The sequence below is a fragment of the Mytilus californianus genome, unplaced genomic scaffold (genome assembly GCF_021869535.1).
Source record: "Mytilus californianus isolate M0D057914Y unplaced genomic scaffold, xbMytCali1.0.p SCAF_2, whole genome shotgun sequence".
In the NCBI taxonomy this organism is placed as follows: domain Eukaryota; kingdom Metazoa; phylum Mollusca; class Bivalvia; order Mytilida; family Mytilidae; genus Mytilus; species Mytilus californianus.
The window spans coordinates 58,405,254-58,427,327 of NW_026262668.1; the positions used below are offsets into that span (position 1 = coordinate 58,405,254).

The window sequence follows — 22,074 nt, forward strand, 5'->3', positions numbered from 1 at the left end:
ATTGTGCGCTGCACAGAACATTAAAATACAGAATAAACATGAAATTTATTAAAAATTTCAAGCACAAGAAATTGTTCAAATTCCATAAAAAAAAAAAAATTCCAAGTTGAAATAATAGCCTGTTATATGTACTATATCAAATGATTTATTGACATCTTTTTATTCATAGGGATTTCAGCAGTATATTATCTCCCTTTGCAACTACCTGTATGATGAGCTGGTACTTGTTTATGACTGCAAGAATGACATGGCAAGTACAATTGTCAGCAATACATATAGTCGTCTGTGGAACCTGGCCATTAAACAGGAACAAGAGATTGAAGGACATGACTGGGAAATCCTACAACTTAGACATCTGATACTGAAAATTTTACTGCTTAAGCCAGGGACAGCAAATAGTGTCACAGAGAAACTTGTTCTAGCTCTAACTAGGTATTTGTTCTCTTTGACTAATTTGAATACTGTCTTTTCTTTTAATTGATGTCATCTGTATGTCAAAATGCATGCTTATGTGTTTTTTTCAATATTGGATGTACATGTACTACATGCTATGATCATTTTGGTATATGAATTTACATTGAAAACACAATGATATAGAAATGTTGTCCTTAATTCAGAGCTTAAACTATTCATTGGCAGAATCATGTCTTCCTTCAGACTGTTAGCTTGTGAACTAGCACATTTAAAATCAGACTCAGGGTGTCTGTCTAGTACAAAGTAGGGTTTATATTCATATCACATTATCATATTCTCATCCTGAATATGCATGTAATTTGCCACAGACATCCCTCCATCCATCATAACTAAATCACTTTCAACTGGTAAGTTTGCTTTCACCAGCATCCAAAGTTAATTTGCCTAGAACAGTTGCTCAAAAGGCTCTGAAATAATTAAATGAACGTATGTACTATATTATTAGAATAACTTTTTAAAATAGAATACATGTAGCAAGGACTAGCAAAATGAAGTCTTACTCTGCATTTTCCTTTAATTTTCTTTTAAGTATTTGTGACAATAGAATAAGAATAAGAATAAGAATATTTTATTTCCAATTAAAGGGCCCTATAAAGAGCTTTCATCACATTACATACAAGTACATAAGATTAGACATAAATTAGAGACATTTAAGAAAACAACATTGTTTAATACTATTAAAAAATGCTATAAAAGGCCAGGACAGAACCAGATAATACAATTCACATCTTTGAAATATACCATTCAAAATCATATACCACTCAAAATATGTGTATTTGTGGCTAATTTGCATTTATTATCTTTGAACTTCTCCTTCTCTCAAATTTTTTGATAAATACATTTGATAAATAATAAAAAAAAATATGTAAATAAAAAAGTAACCCAATGACACAAATACTGTTACCAACAGTCATCTAATGGTAGTAAGATAGTCTCCAACAATAGACAGGTGTCTTTACAATATGGCAAGTCTGAATTGCCCTGAGTCTTATAAAAAACCATGAATGATTTCAACAGAAACTATCAAAGATCTACCATTAACACCAAAATTCTCCACATAACAAGAAATATTGTGACATAAAACCACTGACAAGGTTCCTAACTTGGTGCAGAAACATGAATGTTGGATTTCTATAGTTTTATTGAGATCTCAACCGTCCCCTCTTTTGTTTTCTTGATCAGTGGAGTCTCAAAAGGAACATTCAATACAGGAAAAGCACTGAACTGTAATAATGGTATAATATTTAATAAAACACAAGTCCTAACAAAACAATTATAAACAACACTGTATCACAGAATGCTTGTTAAGGCCAAAAATAAAATATTGTTTGTTTCCCCTCCCACGACTGACCCGGTAAAATTATCGCGACCTGAAAAATTTTATTGGCCGTTCGTGTCCAATATTTTTTTTTAACCCTCTCGGTTAGTCAGACTGGGCTAGTCAAAATTTTGTTTAAAACCAGGAATTAAAAAAAAATTACTTGTCAACAAATCCCGGTTTCACTTAAACCCCAGTGGTTTCGGAGGATATCGTATACTCCCATCATTCATGAACAACATGCAAATCCTCGGGGTTTACCCATTCCCATTTTAATATTTACATTGTCTCGCATGTTTGAACAAGGCAAACATTGCATGACAAAGTTTCTTCAAGTTGAAAGTAAAAATATGTATGCAAACTATTCTATAAATGCAAATGTTTGACTGTACCTTAAATTGAATAATTATATCCAGATTAAATCAATAAAAGCAGTAATCCTGCAAATAAATAATGGTCACATGCACAATTTGTGTGTTTACATTCGTTGGGAGCCATGTGCTTTTTGGCGGGAAAATATAGGAAATCCCTAAATTAATGACTACCTGTATCTTGTTATTTATAGGCAGCAAAGAATTTCAATCTCATGAACAGCTGAGATGGGAGTGCCATTTAAATAATGCATACTATCTGGGGGAAAGAGTGAAACTGCAAATAATTGTATATATACTTACTTTACATAAATTTATTTTAATTATGTTTTTTGGAGTAGGGAATTTTATAATATCATCATTTTATATTTGTAAGATATATAAAATGACAATATCATAAAATCCCCCACCCCAAAAAATAAAAATAATATTAATATGTACTAGTCTGAACAGACTTGCTTGAAATGGCTTTGCAATTCTACAAGATTCACTGTGTTTTTTTCAGTTATTGTTAACTGAAATTAAATCTAAATTTGTCATGTTTCTTTCAGAAGTATGTTCAAGGGCTATCCCCTGATAGCCTTTTAAATGTAACGTGACTGAAAGGCAATTTTGAGTAAAAATGGTCTGAATCATGCTTTAAAATTTTAATATCTACATTGAATTTTGTACAAATTCAATATAGAAAACCATAACAAGAAATAAATTAAAATAATTTGCCTACCTACCTACCCATACCCTGAAAACCTCAGTCGGGAAGGGGAATCAAAGATATTTTTAATGTTGGCCTAATAAAGTTTTATATTCAACCTACATGTACTTTAAGTGATACCAATTTGCTTTGCATGAAGAAATTTAGATGATTTTTCCTATTTTTGACAGAATTATGTCCCTTTGGCAATGGAAATTTTGTGAAAATTTTCTGTAGGCTTGAGAATTGTGTTACACCGAAAGGTTTTTTTTTTATAACATCAATTACTAAAATATCCAAGCATTATAGTCTTGGTCTAAATCATCTTTATTTGAGTAAGATTACCTCAAATGTTTAAATGATTTCCATAAACTTGTACTGCATTCAACATACCATTTTACGGACATTATCTGATAACTGGAGATTCATTTTGAATAGTTATAACACAATACTGTTGTAAAACAGCACACTATTTTTATCTTAAATTTAATGACTGAATTATTTAAGGCAAACAACTATAATATTTTCTTCCATTTGTATTTTGAAATAATCATGTATATTAAACATTTGATATATTATTAAATGTTTTTTTTTTGTTTTTTTTTTCCAGATTTGAGAAAACAATTTTGCAAAAAGAGAAGATACTGGATGAGACTTCATTTCCTGTTGTTGATTTAGTGGCAGACACTTTGACCTGTCTTCATAACCACAAACTAACACGTGGAGAGGAGTTGTCTCCCCTCTTATTACATCAGTTCCTATTGAAGCTTGGGACTCAGTATGACATTAAAAAAGCAATTAAATACACTATGACTGACATTAGCCTTTGGAGTGTACTTTATCAGGAAAATACTGAAATTTATAATATATATAGAATTTTATATTACTATGGAAACCAAATCTTTGTTTGGATGTACAGCAATAATAAAGAAAAAGCAGAGGAAAATTTTCCTGTACAGCTTGGAAAAGAGCCAGAACAAATCGCTGAAACACTTCCCAAAATTGTAGAGTCTATATCTCACGACAGGCTTAACATAGTTATAGATATCTTGCTTATTGTTATAAGATATGTGGAGAAAACTGACCTCCAGACAGACAGACTTTTGTCAGTGCTTAAGACCTTGTCTAAAATCAATCGGGTGTTACTGAAATGGAAACCAGAACAAGACAAACAAGCTAAAATCATTATAGATCTAGTCCAGACCCAGATGAAAATTTTGTTTAATTACATAAAAAGCAGTTCAGGTAATAATTAATAGAAAATCACATATAAACGGAATCCCAATTTTCTTGATTCCTTAGAAATTTGATTAGCTCATGGGCAATTCAATACTATTTCTGATATGTCATTCTGTAATTAAGTTATATGTTTGTTCCTATAAACCATCTGGTTTGTGATTAAGAATTACCATAAAATCTACCAATGCTCATCTCATTGTGCCTTTGGTTTTGTAATCCTTCAGATTAATAACTATTTAGAGGTTCATGTATTATACAGTACAGTCGGAAACTCTTAACAGCCACCTCATATCAGCAGCCACCTGCCTCTAACGGTCACTTTCAGAGCCTCCCGAATGTTTTCTTTGTATAATTTAACCTTTTTAAGCGGCCACCTGTATTAATATGGTCATTTAATTTTTGTACAAAGTCGTTATTTCAACTTTTAACAACAGTCATTTTAATGTTATAACTACCAAAATAATCATTGATGTGTTTAGAATCACAGTCAATGTGAAAACCAGAACTTGTTTGCACAGAGATCGCTCAATAGGTGAATTTGTGAATTCCTCGTTTTCCACTACTTTTAGTTTCCATTAAAAAAGCGTATCACCAACTTATTTCTCCATTAATATTAACATATTTTGAATGTTTTCTTCAAATTTGCAGAGCTGGACTCTGCCATTTTTCATTTCACTATTCACAGGATTGATAACTCTACCAAATGAAAACAGTAAAACAATTTGGCCCTATCCTCGTCATGAGTGATGTCAAGATCAGAATTTTTCCAAACCTCTCTTAAAAGGTCACTTTTGATACTTCCCAACAAGAGTGACTGTAATTGTGATATCATTCAAGGCATTGCCATATATAAACAAATAATGTTTACACAGGCTAGGGGTGCAGATGCTCTTAAAATCATTCTTTGAAGCTTTAAAGAACATAATAAAACCATCTTTTCTGAGATGGGTGATGAAATTATGGAAGTGTCATTAGTATAGAAATAAAGAAATTGCTCCAATAAAAACATCTTTCCTAGCACAGAAGTTTGAAAATAAAAGAAAGAATGAACACATTCTGAAACTTACAATATCATGAATATAATGGCATTGAATTCACCTTTTTTATTAGAGAACTGATTATTTTATCATGTTTATTGAAGAGTGTATGTAGAAATAATTTTATGCCCTGCCTATAATAGCTTTATGTTTTCCAAACTGTCCATACTGTATCTAGTTAAAGTTTTGTTTTAAGGTGGTTTCAATGGAGTTGTTGTCACATCAACTTGTAACTTAGTACATGTTTTCATGATGATTTGAACTTTAAAAAATATAGGCCAAATGAAGGTTTTTACCCAGATTTGTCAGTTTACTGAACATGGGGATGGGATAGTGTCAGTAGGGCATGGTATCCAATGGACACATATTCTTGTTTTATTAAAATTAATTGATGGTGAATAATAAAAACTGCATTGTTTTGATTACAGACAAAGAAGAGTTCAGAAGATTGATAGATGTGTGTGAAGATATCACACAGTCCTATAGTACATTACTACAAGATCCTGAATCTAAAGGAAAAGATCATGACAGACATTACTGTGGTTTGTAAAAAATTAAAAGTACCCGAAAATATTTTATTAAAGTTTTTTAAAGGGGCATAAGCTGTCAAATACATGTTCACCGATCTGACACAAGTACTCATATTTGATTTATAACATACTAAAACATATATCCAAATTATAAAAAGTCTAAAATAAAATTTATGATGCATTGACTCGATAATATGTATCAGCAATTTGCATGTTTTTATGGATCTAATCAGTCAACCAAATGGTTAACCCTTGTTTCACTTTCAATGTTTACATTCTTTTTCCTTTTAATAGCTGAACACACCTAGTTTATGTGTAACCCATCTCTAGCTAAGGGGTTAAATTGAAGGTCCCAGGAATACAGATTCAATGAGGTCAATTATTTACTTGCAAGTGAATAATTCATCAGCAAGGTTTTTAAGCTTATTTTGACAAAATTGAACTGAAATGGCTACTAAAAGCGAATTATTACTTCACTATTTCACTTTCTTTAATGATTGAACCAAAAAAAATCATATTTTAATTTTTGTTACATCTGGTAGCAAATGTCCCTTTAAGTATATATCCTCTCATTAAAAGTCACATAACTTAATAAACACAAATTGAGTATACTGTTCTGTTGTTGTTTGGTTTCCGTCTCATAGACATATACCCCAACAAAAGTTGTGTAGGCAAGACATGACAAACCTAAAATTCGTTGATGTCTTCAAGTATGTTCAGTCTATGGTTAAATATTTCTAGACATCAATAACTTTGTCAAACATTCACAGAATTTTATGAAACTTGGAAGAATCTTCTTCATGATCAGAAAAGTATCTGGAGCAAAATGTTGTTCAATATTTACCCTGTCCCCCCTATTTTACTGATTAATTGACTTCATCATGGCCAAACATCCATGGAATTTTATGAATTTTGAATGGAAGCTTTCTCATAGATGGGGGTTGGAATGCAACATTTATTTCAACTTAACCATGCATGAAATTTTTTAATTTCAATTGATAAATTTATTTCCTATGGTTGGTAAATTATCGCCACCCATAAATTGTAGTTAGAAGTACCTTTATCTTAAAACCCTTATAAATGTATATATATATGTGTGTGTTATTTGCAGGTTATTTAGTGTCCAAGCTGGCTCAAATGTGTTTTGAGAAGAACTTGTTTCAAATGGCTATAGTATTTTATAAAATAGCTTGTCTTCAACTTAACCTGTATGTGAATTCTGACAACACTCTGAAACAAACCAGAATGGATGAGGTATTGAATCTATTTCTTACAAAGTTTTTGTGCAGCAATTAAGCAGAAAATAATTTGAATACTTTTTACTATGTTGTATAAAAAAAAAAACAGGAAGGCAACATAGCATTAGGTAGCCATTTTAAATAGTATGGGAGTACATGTATTTGTTTTCAAGCTACAGATGGTGAAGAAATCTCATATTCTTTAGGGAGTTGCAGCAAAGTCTGACTCCGCTTATGATATAATGAAAGCTATTGGGATGCAACATTTAGGTTTAAGGAACAAAAAAAAAATTGATTAGTTTGAGCCATACAAAATATTTACTTGACTTCATAATGCCCAGTTGGTTAGAGAAACCCCTTTGGATTATGGGGTCAAAGGTCTATCACCTATTGATATATTGAAATTTGGGGGGAGTTTGGAATCTGGACAATATCTTTTTTGAGTCATTAATTAGATCTTAACCTTTTTGGTTGATGATGTACCTATGGACGAAAAAAAAAACTATTGAGTTAAAGGTCATAGGTCAAGGTTATAAAGCAAATAATAGATTGAAATTTTAGCTCTTTTTTTTTTTTTTTTTTTTTTTTCTCTTAATCATTTGACATACATTGTTGACAGACTTGACAGTCATCATTGTAGTCAAAACACAAAAAAATCTGCTTCTATTATAAATCCATGAAGATTGCAACTACGCTTATGAACACGTGGTGCTTTTGTAATAGTGTTTGGATTATACTGTGAAATGCATTATATTAAATGACCAGAAGAAAAAAAAAAAACACATCAAAATCAGAATTTTGAAATAAAATACAAGAGTATTAAATAATTAATGAGGTAAATGTACTTGTTTTCTCAATACATAAGAAAATGAATTCCAACAAAAATCTAACTCATTTCTAAAATCAGAGTCTTTAATTAAATTAGTTTTCATGCAAATATATTCCAATTCTATATCAACATGCTAATTTCAGTAAATATTTACAAAGATTATATGTGATCCAAGACGGTGGCCACAATTTTTGCACACCCATACTATCATTTTCTTGGTTGGTTTGGGAACAGGGATATTGAGTGGAGGATGTAGATGTAGTAACACACATAAAAGTGAACAATGTGTCAATGGAACATTATTTTTGTTCTCCTGTGAAAGATGTCTCAAGTTTAAATATCTAAAAATAAATTCACCCAGTTTAATTATTCAAAGAAAATAAATATGATGATTTCACTAATCAGAAATTGTTAGCATGTTTAGAAAAATTTAGTGGGAAAATAATTTTCATTCTTATTTTTCAGGTTTGTTTGGGTAGGAAGTATATAAGTTTAGCTGATATCTATTTGGAATGCGGTGATACATATGCTGCCATAGAAGCCATCATTTCCTGTGTATTGGTTCATCCTAGTCATGTGACACAGGCAGTTAAAGTTTGGGTTAAAGTAAAAAAAGATTTAATTAAAAATGGAAGTGAGGAAATGAATAGAAAGTAAGTTGAAATTGCTTAAAAATGGTTGTTAAATAACAAAAGACTACATCCCATGAAGGATGAAAATATATCTTGTACTATATTTTCTATGTAATATGACTGAAAGAAGCCTAAATAACTTAACTTTTCTTTATATACATATATTAGTTAAATGATTGAAATCAGAATGCTTTGCCTACCCCCTATCTTCGCAAGCCAAGGGTTACAATCTGGCTCCCTCCTCTTCACCCTTCGAAGATTTAAGACAGAATTTGTGAATACACTGCTGCTCCATCTAGTTACAGATAGAAGTCATACCCACTTTGACTACATCATTCTTGACCAATGAGAACACTTATACTATTTTTAGTTCGGAAGTGTTAGATATGGTTGTGCCTAGTGTTTACAAATTTCGTGAAGCAGAAACTGCAAGTATACGTTGACATTCAATAGTTTGCATGAGGTACATACTCAAGAACTTGAATTAGTTAATTAAGAACTTTAAAAGTGTTACTAAATAGTGTCCTTAGATTTTGGGGTAAAGAATAGGGCACAATCGCTTATTTACATTTTCTACATTAACACACGTTTCTTTAGCTTTCTAAGCCCCCCCTCCCTCCCATTATGGATCTTCATATATGTTAAATGCATAGACTTTTACAAGTAAATGTATCACTTCAAACAATAGCTTGCCAGGATTGATAAAACCAACTCCATCAAAAGCTAAATTTGTCAGAATTTCTCTTTCTTTTGAGCAGTTATGTGGTAAATTTGCTAGGTTATTGATTCAGGTTCCTAGGAGCCTCTGGATCATATCGTTCCTACAGTTTGTTGGAAATAAAACTTTGACTTTTGCACAAGGAATTATATATAATTTAAAAGTGAATCACTAAATTGTTCCATGATTTATGACCTTGTGGAGATAGAAGTGTCTACATATTCTACAAAATATCTAGATCAGGGCTTCCAAAATGGTCGTATTGTCTGGACTTGACCGATAAATTATAATTATGACTTGTTGTGCCAAACCTGAAACGGACATTTAAAGTGGGTTTGCCATTTTTACATAATTCAGAAAAAAAAAAGAAGTTTTTGCGATCTTATTGACCTGACCTTTTGCCTTAAACGGACACATTTCCAGTCATAAAAGTGAAACAGTGAATAAGTACTATAAAAAAAACCTACTTTAATACCTTCTCATTACAATCAAGGTTAATTAGTTGTCTGACAGTTGAAATTTACCTGTTCAGGTGACAGATAAACTAATATGTACTGGACATTGATCAGTCTATTTTAAGTTATTTTCATAAATTTCAGCAGTTTGCATCTAATTAATTTAGTCAACAAGATTTAGATTATCAAAAATATGTACATATAAATATGATTTGATGAAAAAGGTTATAAAGGTTTAAGCGAAAAATCGTAAGAACCACGTTGTTTGAACTAATACATATGTGCGCAGGTGTGAGATTTAATTGTGCATCTGAATTCTTCAAAAATGCTAAAATTATCATTGATACCTTTATCTTATGTTCATTTCAAGTATTTTCTTGAAAAATAACATGGAAAGGGCTACTTAAACTGAATCGTGCTTTGTAAAACGTACACAGATTTTACGTATCCATTTCTGGTCTGTGTTTTACCGTTGTCAAGTCAACATCTGGTATAAGAAAATGTGCCTTCTTGGCTTCTAAAAACGTAAGTAAAGTTTTTGAAAATGTAATTTTGCACAAATAAAGATTCTAAGACAGATATTAGTACGGCAATCAGTGTATAATTTTTTACTGTGGTGGTATCGGTCTTACCGCAATGTATAATTTTTGTCTGTGGTGCTAAAATTTTCAGTAAAAATCGGTAAGGTTTTAAACTATTTGTTAAATCTTTTCTGTGTGGTATAAAATTCCAGGTGAAATTTGACCAGTTCAAACCAGTTAAACCCAGATTGTTTACACCACGTGATCGATTTACCTTATGAGGTTAACCTTATTTATTGGATTTAATCGATGTAATTAACACTTGTTACATGATTCTTTTGTGTTTTAAATAAGAGATCATAACTTTATGATCACAGATAACTATTTTATGGCTTCACTCACTACCCAAGTGCTGACCTGTGACAAGTCGGCAAATATACTTTGTACACAAATAGTGTGGACCAGATAGTTATAGACACGCCGGTACATTTTTTGTACACAATAAAGTTAGATCTTTAGTATAAATGACAATTATACATTTCTCAATTCTTATATTATAGTATTATATGTCTGATTAAACCATGGCCAAAATTATTTTGAATTATGACATAGTTATTGCATGATAGTAGGGTTTCAAACTATCATAGTATCTGTCAACAGACGGACATTGTACATATCACATGACCCAGTTAGTTCACGTAGAATATGTAAGTTTATCTACAATTAATTGCAAAATATTCTATTTTATAAATAAAATGCATGACTGTACCTTCAAACTGGATATCTATATCAACAATTAATGAATCACAGAAGTAATCTAGCAAATTTTATCCATAAGCACATGTTAAATCTATTTATATCTACTTCCTGTCATTTAGGCGGGAAAAGAGGGAGACTTTGTTGTTGACATTGAATATGGTTACTAATAGATCTATAGACCCAAGATAAATTTATAGATTTAGGAATTCTTTTTAAATGAATCATGACAAATAAAGATTTAGATTTCAGTGCAGTATTAAGTCTGTATCTATGTTTGATTATCACCAAAGACAAGAAAGGTTAATATTTGCATGAAATTTATGGCAAAATTTTTAAAAATTTATGAAAAACTTCTTTTTATTAAATTTAAGATAGAAACTGGTTCAAATAATGAAATTATATTTGTGCTTGTTAATTTTATATCTCCTTATCATGCTTATGACAAGAATAGTTGTACATACAAAAACTTTCTTTTTAGAAACTAGAAAGTTTTTTAAATTGAACATTTTTAGTCTCCTTTGAATGATATCTTATTTTTATTGATCATGGATTTTATAAAAGATTTAATTACTTTAAATTTAGATGAATATTTTGTAATGAATCCTGTTTTATTTATTTTTAAAAAGATATTAAAGTATACAAACTGTTTATTGATTTACTTCTTTTTTACCAATAATTTTCTGACTCAATGTCTACATAACACAGTACCACAGTATTAAATCAAAACAAGAGACATAAAAACTGCAGTAACTAGAAATATAGCTAAGCGACACGACTGATTGTATGAATCATTTCACTAAGCTGTCCACAAGCGTTACCCTGGTGCTATCCAAAAATCCTGTGGAGAACACTGGGCAATGTTGCACACTTTGAATGATGCACTGCAACAGTTTATGTCAGTACATCGAATTTGTATCAAAAGTCAAGTTAAATATTGTTTTTATGTCATTGTTTTAATGATGCCCAACTGATTACCATGCTTGCCTTTTGTTACTTAGTCTTAAGGGATTAAAGGTTGCATCTCTGTAAATATCGACAATGCAATTTCCCATAGGAACTCCTTTTACAGCTAAAACTGTACCGCTTTTACTATAATGTTTTGAAAAAAATTATATCCTAGAAAGGAAAGTTCATATGCACTACTATTTTTTTCAAAGGTCAAAATATAGGGCTGTGCGGCATATTTTCAACATTTATATGCCCAGAACTTCTTAAGAGTTTAAACTTATACTAAAATTCTGTACTACCCCTATCTTGACTCTAGGTCTTCCACAAATTTCAATTTGACTGCTATGCATGTGTATATTTACTGGTAACATTCCCAAGTTATGTCTCTACGAGATGAAACATAGAGATCATATCTGGGAACCAGTACGTAAACAAAAATAAATATCTATATATATTATATATCTCCCCAAAAGAGGCGTGATTTGTGAAACAGCTGTATTTACAAAGTGCAACCTAAAATCAGGATAAGACAAAAAATGTCCGGCAGACACAAATATATTTTGGAAGCTCTGATTTATATATCACCCTTTTTTCATGCCAAATTTATTTATTTTCATCAACTTCTTCTTGTTCTTCCGTTAAATTACAGTCCTCCCATGGAAGGAGTATCATCATACTGTTCTGTAGATATATTATATACATGTATATGTTTATGGTTATAATAACTATTGCATCTAAAGGTATTCACATTTGAAATCAAATTTAGGTCTGGATATTTCCTATACATTACAATTTATCCATCTTGAATATAGCAAAAGAACACCCAGATGAAAACTTTTTGATACAAGGATATAGTTTTAGTTTATTCAATTATTTATCTCAATATAAATATTATATATTTATTTTTCAGAACTTTTGGACAGTCTGTTTTTGAACAAGATAAAACTGTTGATATATGTAGTCTCCTAAAGGCAGAAAATGACATGTTTAAGTCAACCAGGTATTAGACTAAAGCTGTCTTTAATATTATTGTTAATAGAAGACTGTTGTACCAAAACCACACTCTTAGAAACTTAGGAAATGTTTTGATCTTTACAAATATACAGTCTAGCTGTACATCTACATTTATTTTGTTTTTAACAGTTTTTTCTTTTGTTCTAAAATCTTTTTTTTGTAACATTAACTTTTGCTGAATGATAAAGAGTTAGTAACTCTTTGTTTTTGTCTCGCCTGTGACGAAGGTCACGGAAAGGGAGACATAGGGATTGCTTTTCCGGAGACGGCTGAGGTGACAGCAACAACAATTGTTAAGTTTTCTGCTTAAGTTAGTTTGATAAGAACTACTTGTGATAGATCATTGATATTTAATATCAAGTTGCATTACTATCAGTACATATCAGTTTGACGACTATTTTGAGGCCCTGCTCCTTAGGTCATTGTCCAGGGACTTTGAATTAATTAGCAATTTTCAATGTTAAGATTTCTGCTTAAGTTTGTTTGATAGGACCTACTTGTGATAGATCAATGATATTTTATATGAAGTCCCATTACTATCTGTACATATCAATTTAACAACTATTTTGAGGCCATGCCCCGTAGAATATGGTCCAGTGACTTTGAATTGATTAGCAATTTTCAATGTTAAGTTTTCTGCTTAAGTTAGTTTGATAGGATCTACTTGTGATAGATCAATGATATTTTGTATGAAGTTGCATTACTATCAGTTCATATCAGTTTGACGACTATCACGAGGACCTGCCCACTAGGTCATGGTCTAGTGACTTTGAATTAATTAGCAATTTTCAATGTTAAGTTTTCTGCTCAAGTCAGTTTGATAAGAAGTACTTGTGATAGATCAATGATATTTTGTATGAAGTTGCATTGCTATCAGTACATATCAGTTAGATGATTATTTCCAGGCCCTGCCCACTAAATAATGGTCCAGTGACTGAATTAAAAAACCATATTGCTGTCCATCAGATTGTCTTTTTCAGAATTTTATGCTGACAGGCGAGATATATCTCTGTGTCAACAGTTTTATATTGAAAAGTTTGAATATAATTTTTGTATGTGTATGCAAACATTAGAGCAAAAAATGTGGGGATTCAAGAAAAAATAGTGCAAAAACGGGCTTGCTTACATTAAGGAACATTGCCAACTATTAAATATAAGTAGTAACAATTTTAAATTACATTACTTTGCATGATTAACTGTGTTCTAAACATGATTTAGAAAGTCCAAACTGATTAAATATCTCAAAATGAACACTAACTATAGATCAGATACAAAATGAATTTGGAAAGCGCTTTTGACTGTGTGTAATTTCGAAGTTAAGGAATTTATTATGTTGATTGCCATATGGGAATTTCAGACAGTTCTCAGTTATTGATAAAGTCTGCGCTTTAAACTGTATATCAATGTGATATGCTGACTAATCAAACATCCACCATATTGATATGGAAGACATAGAAGTCTTCTTTTATACTTGGTCTTTGACATGGTAGCAAGATACAGTTTCATTTTCCATCACTACTGTTGCTAAATATAGATGTTTCTCACTTATTAAGTAGATCTTATTTACCATGTCATATGTAGAACAGATGAAATGAAATAGAATGATACAGTTGCCATATAAATGTGCATCAAATGTCAATATGTGTGTTCTGTATTGAATTCTTCTATTATTTCCATTGCAGAAAAAGATTTTATCCAGCAGAAATAGAAATATTACAACAATTGATTATAGCAGCAGCCAATCAACCATTGATTAAAGGCAAAGCCTTGTTAGAGATAGCTTTAGTACATTGGCAAAGTGGATTAAAAGGAAATCGGTGAGATGTTGTGAAGTTGAATATTATTATAGCATATTCTTATTAGGGGGATAGTACCTGAAAAAAAATTAATAAAATGGAAATAAGGACCATTTGTATAAAGCATAGTACCAGTATACTGTACCAGATATCAAACACAGTTCTGTATACACCCATAATCCTTGTTGCCTGTATCAGGGCCCTGCCGATTGGTTTGTAGATGGCCTATAATAATTAGCTTGTTTGTCCATCCGTGAATGCATCCATCACAAATCCGTTCGGCTGTCTTAATTTTTAACCCCCCTTGGAGTTTGGTAATGTAATATGACATGATGATTCATCACTTCTAGAATATGTGCCTGCCTTCCATGGGTATAAGCAATGTATAAATCAAAATACCCCACCACAATTTACTTTTTAACTTGAGCGAGGCCCTCTGTAATGGCTCCCATCACTGTCTTCTAGTATAGGTTCTTTTGCTTAAATAGATAAAATAACACCTTTAGGATCACAGTATTTTTCTTTCCAAGATTAAGATATTCCTTGAAGTTATCATCATCATAATTTTTTTCAGTCATCAAGCACATTTTCTGATTGGAAAAATTGTAACTGAAGTAAAAGTCAAATTCCGTGTAAGAAGAAGATTTTCTTTTTATACAGAATAATATTATTGCAGGGATATACTGGAGTACTTAAAACAAGCAGAATCTGTGCTGGTTGGCATAGAGAATTCAGCGGAGGTGTTGGGCCAAGTATACTTGTGGCAGTATGTTATCAATCATGAAGAAATGTCAGCACAGGTATATAGTTACAGAAAGACTTAAAAATCAGCTGATTTTTCTACTGTTATTTTTTATTACTTTTTGATTTTTCAAGTTTGTAACAAAATTAATGCTATCAATTTTAATATGCTCAATCTGTGTAAATTGAGTAAACTTCTTCAGATACCGGGTTTCCCCATGGTCAATTTTTTTTGGCCGCCTCTTTCGCCAAAACAAGATTTTTTTTGCCATCTCACATAAACAGATTTTTATATAGGTCTAGTTTTTGTCGAGCCTTCGTCTTTTGTCGCAGAAAGCTCGGCATAGGGATACTGATCCAGCGGCGGCAGCGTTAGCTTACTTCTTAAAAGCTTAATATTTTAAAGGGTAGAAGACCTGGATGCTTCATACTTTGTATATATAGATGCCTTATGATGTGAAGTTTCTGTCTGTCATATGTCCATTGTCCTTGACCTCATTTTCATGGTTCAGTGACTACTTGAAAAAAAAGTTGATTTTTAGCTCACCTGGCCCAAAGGGCCAAGTGAGCTTTTCTCATCACTTGGCGGCGGCGTCGTCGTCGTTAGCTTTTCACAAAAATCTTCTCCTCTGAAACCACTGGGCCAAATTTAACCAAACTTGGCCACAATCATCATTAGGGTATCTAGTTTAAAAAAATGTGTCTGATGACCCAACCAACCAACCAAGATGGCCGCCATGGCTAAAAATAGAACATAGGGGTAAAATGTAGATTTTGGCTTATATCTCTGAAACCAAAGCATTGAGAGTAAATCTGACATAGGGTTAAACTGATTATCAGGTCAAGATCTATCTGCCCTGAAATTTTCAGACAAATCTGACAACCTGTTGTTGGGTTGCTGCCCCTGAATTGGTAATTTTAAGGAAATTTTGCAGTTTTTGGTTATTATCTTGAATATTATTATAGATAGAGATAAACTGTAAACAGCAATAATGTTCAGCAAAGTAAGATCTACAAATAAGTTGTCATGACCAAAATTGTCAGTCGACCCCTTTAGGAGTTATTGCCCTTAATAGTCAATTTTTAACAATTTTTTGTAAATTTTTGTAATCTTTTACAAAAATCTTCTGCTCTGAAACTACTGAGACAAATTTAACCGTACTTGGCCATAATCATTATTAGGGGATCTAGTTTAAAAAAATTGTCAGATGACCCCGCCTTCCAACCATCATGGCCGACTTGGTTAAAAATAGAACATAGGGGTAAAATGCAGTTTTCGGTTTATATCTCTGAAACTAAAGCATTTAGAGCAAATCTGACAGGTGGCAAAAATGTTCATCAGATTTAGATTTTATCTGCCCTGAAATTTTCAGACGAATCCGACAACCCGTTGTTGGGTTGCTGCCCCTGAGTAAGTAATTTTACAAAAATTTTGCAGTTTTTATTTATTATCTTAGATATCATTATAATATCTAATATCGTATACTATTAATTATGATTTTAACCTTATTTTACATGATTTCCAAAGCATCAGTAAATACAGGTCAAATGCAGGTGACCTGCATTTGACCTGTATTTACTGATGCTTTGGAAATCATGTAAAATAAGGTGAACAAGGTTAAGTTTTTGTGGTTTAGTCCATATCTCAGATACTATAAGCAATAGGTCTACTATGTTTGGTGTATGTAATGATTGTAAGGTGTACATGTCCAACTGGCAGGTTTTATTTGACCTTGACCTCATTTTCAGGGTTCATTGATCAATGTTAAGTTTTTGTGTTTTGGTCTGTTTTTCTAATACTGTTTGCAATCGGTCAACTATATTTGATGTATGGAAATATTTTAGGATGTACATGTCAGTCTGGCAGGTTTTATTTGACTTTGACCTCATTTTCACGGTTCATTGCTCAATGTTAAGTTTTTGTGTTTTGGTCTGTTTTCCTAATACTGTATGCAAAAGGTCAACTATATTTGGTGTATGGAAAATATTTTACGATGTACATGTCAACCTGGCAGGTTTATATGACCTTGACCTCATTTTTATGGTTCATTGCTTGTGTTAAGTTTTAGTGTTTTGGTATATTTTTCTTAAACTTTAAGCAATAGGTCAACTATATTTGGTGTATGGAATGATTGTAAGGTGTATATGTCTGTCTGGCAGGTATCATCTGACCTTCACCTCATTTTCATGGTTCATTGGTCAATGTTCAGTTTTCCTGGTTAACTTTGTTTCTTAGATACTATAAGCAATAGGTCAACTATATTTGATGCATGGAATGATTTTTAGGTGTACATGTCTGTCTAGCAGGGTTCATCTGACCTTGACTTCATTTTCATGGTTCATTGGTCAATATAGAATTTCCATGGTTTGGTCTGTTTCTTTTAGTTTTATACTATAAACAATAGGTCATCTATATTCTGTGTATGGAATGATTGTATTAAAGGTGTACAAGTATTTCCGACTTGGTTTATCTGACCTTGACCTCATTTTCTTGGATCATTAATGTTAATGTGATACTTGTAGTAAAACTTTATATGTAGGACTATCAACATAAAATCATTGGTCAGTCTAGTAGGCGAGACATTTTAGCGTGTGCACTCTTGTCCTTCTTGCTAACAAACAAATCCAGTTTGCAGCTTTGTTGTTTCTTTTAGAATTATTCTACATATCTATTTTATAACCTACATTGTAATAAATGAACAAAAATTTATTGTAATTTTTTTTACGTTATTGTAAAATTTGACTTCTGGGAACACTGGATTCATCTTCAGTTTATCATCAATCAGTTTATTTGATACTTTCTGCCTAGTTAAAAGACAAGGACTGACATTAGAGATTGTTCTTACTTTTATTCACTTCCTTTAAAACAACAGTTTTCTTTTCTGGACCATCAACAAAAGTAAAAGTTGAGACGTAAAACTTTACTTAAAACAGGTGTGCCGATAAAACGATATGAAGTACCCTCTTCAAAACAATTATTTTGATCAAAGTTTGTAAAACAATCATTTAGGTGACGTGTGATGCCATTTTACCTCACATTTTTAATAAACAATAGAATTAACACCTTTAATAATTAGTCCATTGTTGCTGATTGCTATCAAATGCAATCAGCTGATTATAGATTTTCTGTCAAAATCGATACGTGTGACAAGTTCAAGGTGAAATACGAGTATTGTCTGATCAAGGAAAAAGTCAGAGAAACTGGAAATAAAATTAACAAGATGGAAGTCTCACCGTTATATTTCTTTCGCCAGTCATGATTTTTAATCGCAACATTTACTATTTTTTCACAAAATGGTGACCACCAGCGGAAACACTGTCAGATACACTTGTTTTGAAAACCTTTTTTTTTTGTTGTAGTTGTGGGTATCAGTTTCATGGATCGAGAGAAAAAAAGGGGATATTTTATTTTTAGATTTTAACTAAATTCATACAAGCCTACAGAACAGGCAATAATCTTGCCGGCAAAATGATGATTTAAGTCACCAAAGAATTTTGAAAATCGCTAAAATTCGTCGGCCAGCTGACTTCTTAGCGAAGTCAAATTGCAATCAAAAGATAACTTGTGATTTACAAGTCGCACAGGTAAACAAAAATGGCGACTGACAGGTAAAATCGAGATTTTCGAAATGATCAAGGACTAATAAGGTTTATCAAAAGGAATTGAAAAATATGGCTGTGTTTACACCACAAAATCTACTGTGAGTACAGACATACTACTCACAACATTTATTATATGAGGGGAGCTTCTCAAACCTCTTTCCCAACTTAGTTTATTTTGGCACCTTCTGCAGGAATGAAAAAAAATGAATAGCAAAATCCAGAAAAGTTTATAATTTTCTGAAACATAAAATGCATTTAAAATTTAATTATTTAGTTCCTGCCATGCCTTAAAACTTTTCCAGGTGTACAGGTTTGTCTGTACTCAAAGTAAAATTTGTGGTGTAAATACGGCCATATTAGTCAAAAGGTTATGATCATCCTTAAATGAAATAAATACAACGGCAGCTTTGAACATCATTGGATTTTACATTCAAAACTATTAAAACGGGAAACTGAGCGTCTGTTTGAGTTATCATTTTACGATGATTTTCATCTGAGGATGTAGCGTAATCATTCTGACAGCTGATTTGTTTTATTTTTATTTATTACGAGTCGATCAGTAGGTTATATATTGGAATTAACTAATAATTTTTTTATATTCATTGAATAAAAATTGAAATATAAAAGGTAGAAAGACAGCTGATTGATAAATTGATTGCAAAAGTACGACACATGGACAGCTTATTACCAGCCGTTGTATTTTTTTCACAACCAATTGGTTAATAAGGGAGATATCTTTTATAAAAAAAATATTAGAAATAGCTCTTTATCGTTAATTAACATGTGATTGACAGATATCTTCATTTATAGGCTTACAATCTTTCAAGAGAATCTGAATTTACAACTGACATGATGTCCTGGTTATTCAATAAATATTGTTTTACAAACTTATGGCAAGTGATGATATACATTAAATTGCCCAGTCAATTAAAAGTCATCAGAAAAACTGGGAGTCATTTTTCTGGACCTTTAAGATAAATTGAGGCAGATGCACATGAGATTAATGCATGCTAATATTAATTGGCTAGCAACAAATTTTATTTAAACTTAAATTCAAGTTGACAGTACAAATGGTATGACTGATGAATAAATAACAACTAATATTGTCCAAACATTTTTATTTAGAATTTATTTATTGCATATATAAACAAATTCCTACAGTGATAAGCACGAAAACACTATGCATCTGAAACGGTAATGGAATTTCACTTCTCTCTACTCTCTCATGGAAGGAGAAGTCACTTCTCCCTCTCAAAAATCCTAGATTAGGCCCTGCTTCGGAAATTTGCATTTATTTGAGTACTTAAATTTGTGGTACACACTACCCACAGAATTGGACAATAATTAGTATACTGAGCTATAAAAAGCAAAAATAACAGCAAAAATTGTCAATTGATGCAACCTAAGTTATAGTACATTTACTTTAAAAAAAAAAAAAAAAAAGGTATCATAAGAATTATATTATTACCAAAGTACTGTACTTCTCACAAAAAATCTTGCGTCTGAAATTCTGAAATGTTCATGACTTACAAGTATTTTGATCCAATTTATTTTAAGCTATTTTAAAATAGTCATTTGTAGTCTGGTGATTTACATTGTTACTTTAGATTTTGTCCAGTATTGATATTGAAGTACCAAAGGCAGAACCTGGAGAAGAACCTGAAACTGTCATTGCAGGCACTCCTAGTGTTTATATGACTCTTGTCAAGGAAAAAGAGGCCATTGGAATATTGGATAAAGCTGTTGCCTTATGGGATACATTAGGAGATAATATAATTGATGCTAATATGTTATTACAATCGGTCATGATTTGTGCTCGTGTATACCAACTTTTGAGAAAGGTTTGTAGATGAAGTAACTGTAGATATTGATTGAGGGAGGGTCAACTCCAAGTCTCCATGTCTCCAAGAAATTATGGTAACAATTTAGTCATATGTATTTATAAGTCTAGTGAGAAATCTGTTCAAATTGGGAATTAGAATGGATATTGAGTCAATGTGCATGGGACCAAATCGGACAATAAATAAATTATGCATAAAGTGAGAGATCAAAGCTTATATAAATGTTCAAAATTGTCACTAGCATTGTAAGGAGCACTATCCGGTGTTATTTATCAAAAACTGTTATAAATGTTATATTGTTATTTAACTTTTTGTTTCGCCTGGATGGAGTCAAAAAACAAGACATAGGTATGCTGTTTCCAGCAGTGGTGGTGGGGGCAAAGTCGTCAACAATGTATTAGTTTGTAATTAGGTCAGTTTACCAGGAATCACTAATGGTAGGTCTGTGATATTTGGTATGCAGTTGTATTATTATTGGCACAACTCATTTCCATGTAGATTATTTGGCCCCGCCCCCTCAGTCATAGTCTATTGACTTTAAAACTTGTGCTTAGTATACATGTATTAGATTGTAATTAGGTCAGTTTATTGGGAACCACTAGTGGTAGGTCAATGATATTTGGTATGCAGTTGTATTAGCATTGGCTTATCTCATTTCCATGGAGATTTTTTTGCCCCATCCCCTTAGTCATTGTCTATTGACTTTGAAACTCTTGCTTAGTTTACATGTATCAGTTTGTGTTTAGGTCAGTTTATGGGGAACCAATAGAGGTAGGTCAATGATATTTGGTATGCAGTTGTTTTAGCTTTAGCACATCTCATTTCCATGGAAACTATTTGGCCCTGCACGCTCAGTCATAGTCTATTGACTAAAACTTTTGCTAAGTTTACATGTATAAGTTTATGGGGAACCACTAGTTTTAGGTCAGTGATATTTGGTATGCAGTTGTATTAGCATTGGCACATCTCATGTCCATAGAGATTATTTGCCCCCCCTTCAGTCATAGTCTATTGACTTTGAAATTTTGCATACCTTACATGTTAAAGTAAATCTATTTTTATTTCAACATTTGCATTTAAGTATCATAAAAACAAAAAGGCGAGACATATCTCTGTGTTAACAGTTTATTTTTGCAAATTTCACAATTATTTTTAAAAGAGTTATGCCCTTAGAAATATTAATTATATGGAAATTTACATTGTAAGCACTCTCACATGTACAATTTTTGTCAGATTTTTATCAAATTTATATCAAAGGCTAATATCAGCAATGTCACGGACAATTTTCGAAAATAATTGCCAATCAAATATTTTTAATG

At 31.7% G+C, this 22,074-nt stretch overlaps 1 protein-coding gene across 1 annotated transcript in view; it reads left to right on the forward strand.

The window, feature by feature from the left end:
• Positions 1-247: 247 nt before the first annotated feature.
• The window catches only part of LOC127729004 (uncharacterized), a 44,751-nt gene continuing 22,924 nt past the window's right edge, over positions 248-22,074 (forward strand). Inside the window, exons 1-9 of the mRNA XM_052236579.1 lie at positions 248-432; positions 3,921-4,099; positions 5,559-5,672; positions 6,772-6,833; positions 8,193-8,380; positions 12,671-12,760; positions 14,457-14,591; positions 15,247-15,370; positions 20,522-20,755. Coding sequence (XP_052092539.1) covers positions 248-432; positions 3,921-4,099; positions 5,559-5,672; positions 6,772-6,833; positions 8,193-8,380; positions 12,671-12,760; positions 14,457-14,591; positions 15,247-15,370; positions 20,522-20,755 — 1,311 coding nt within the window. The remainder of the gene's footprint in view (positions 433-3,920; positions 4,100-5,558; positions 5,673-6,771; positions 6,834-8,192; positions 8,381-12,670; positions 12,761-14,456; positions 14,592-15,246; positions 15,371-20,521; positions 20,756-22,074) is intronic.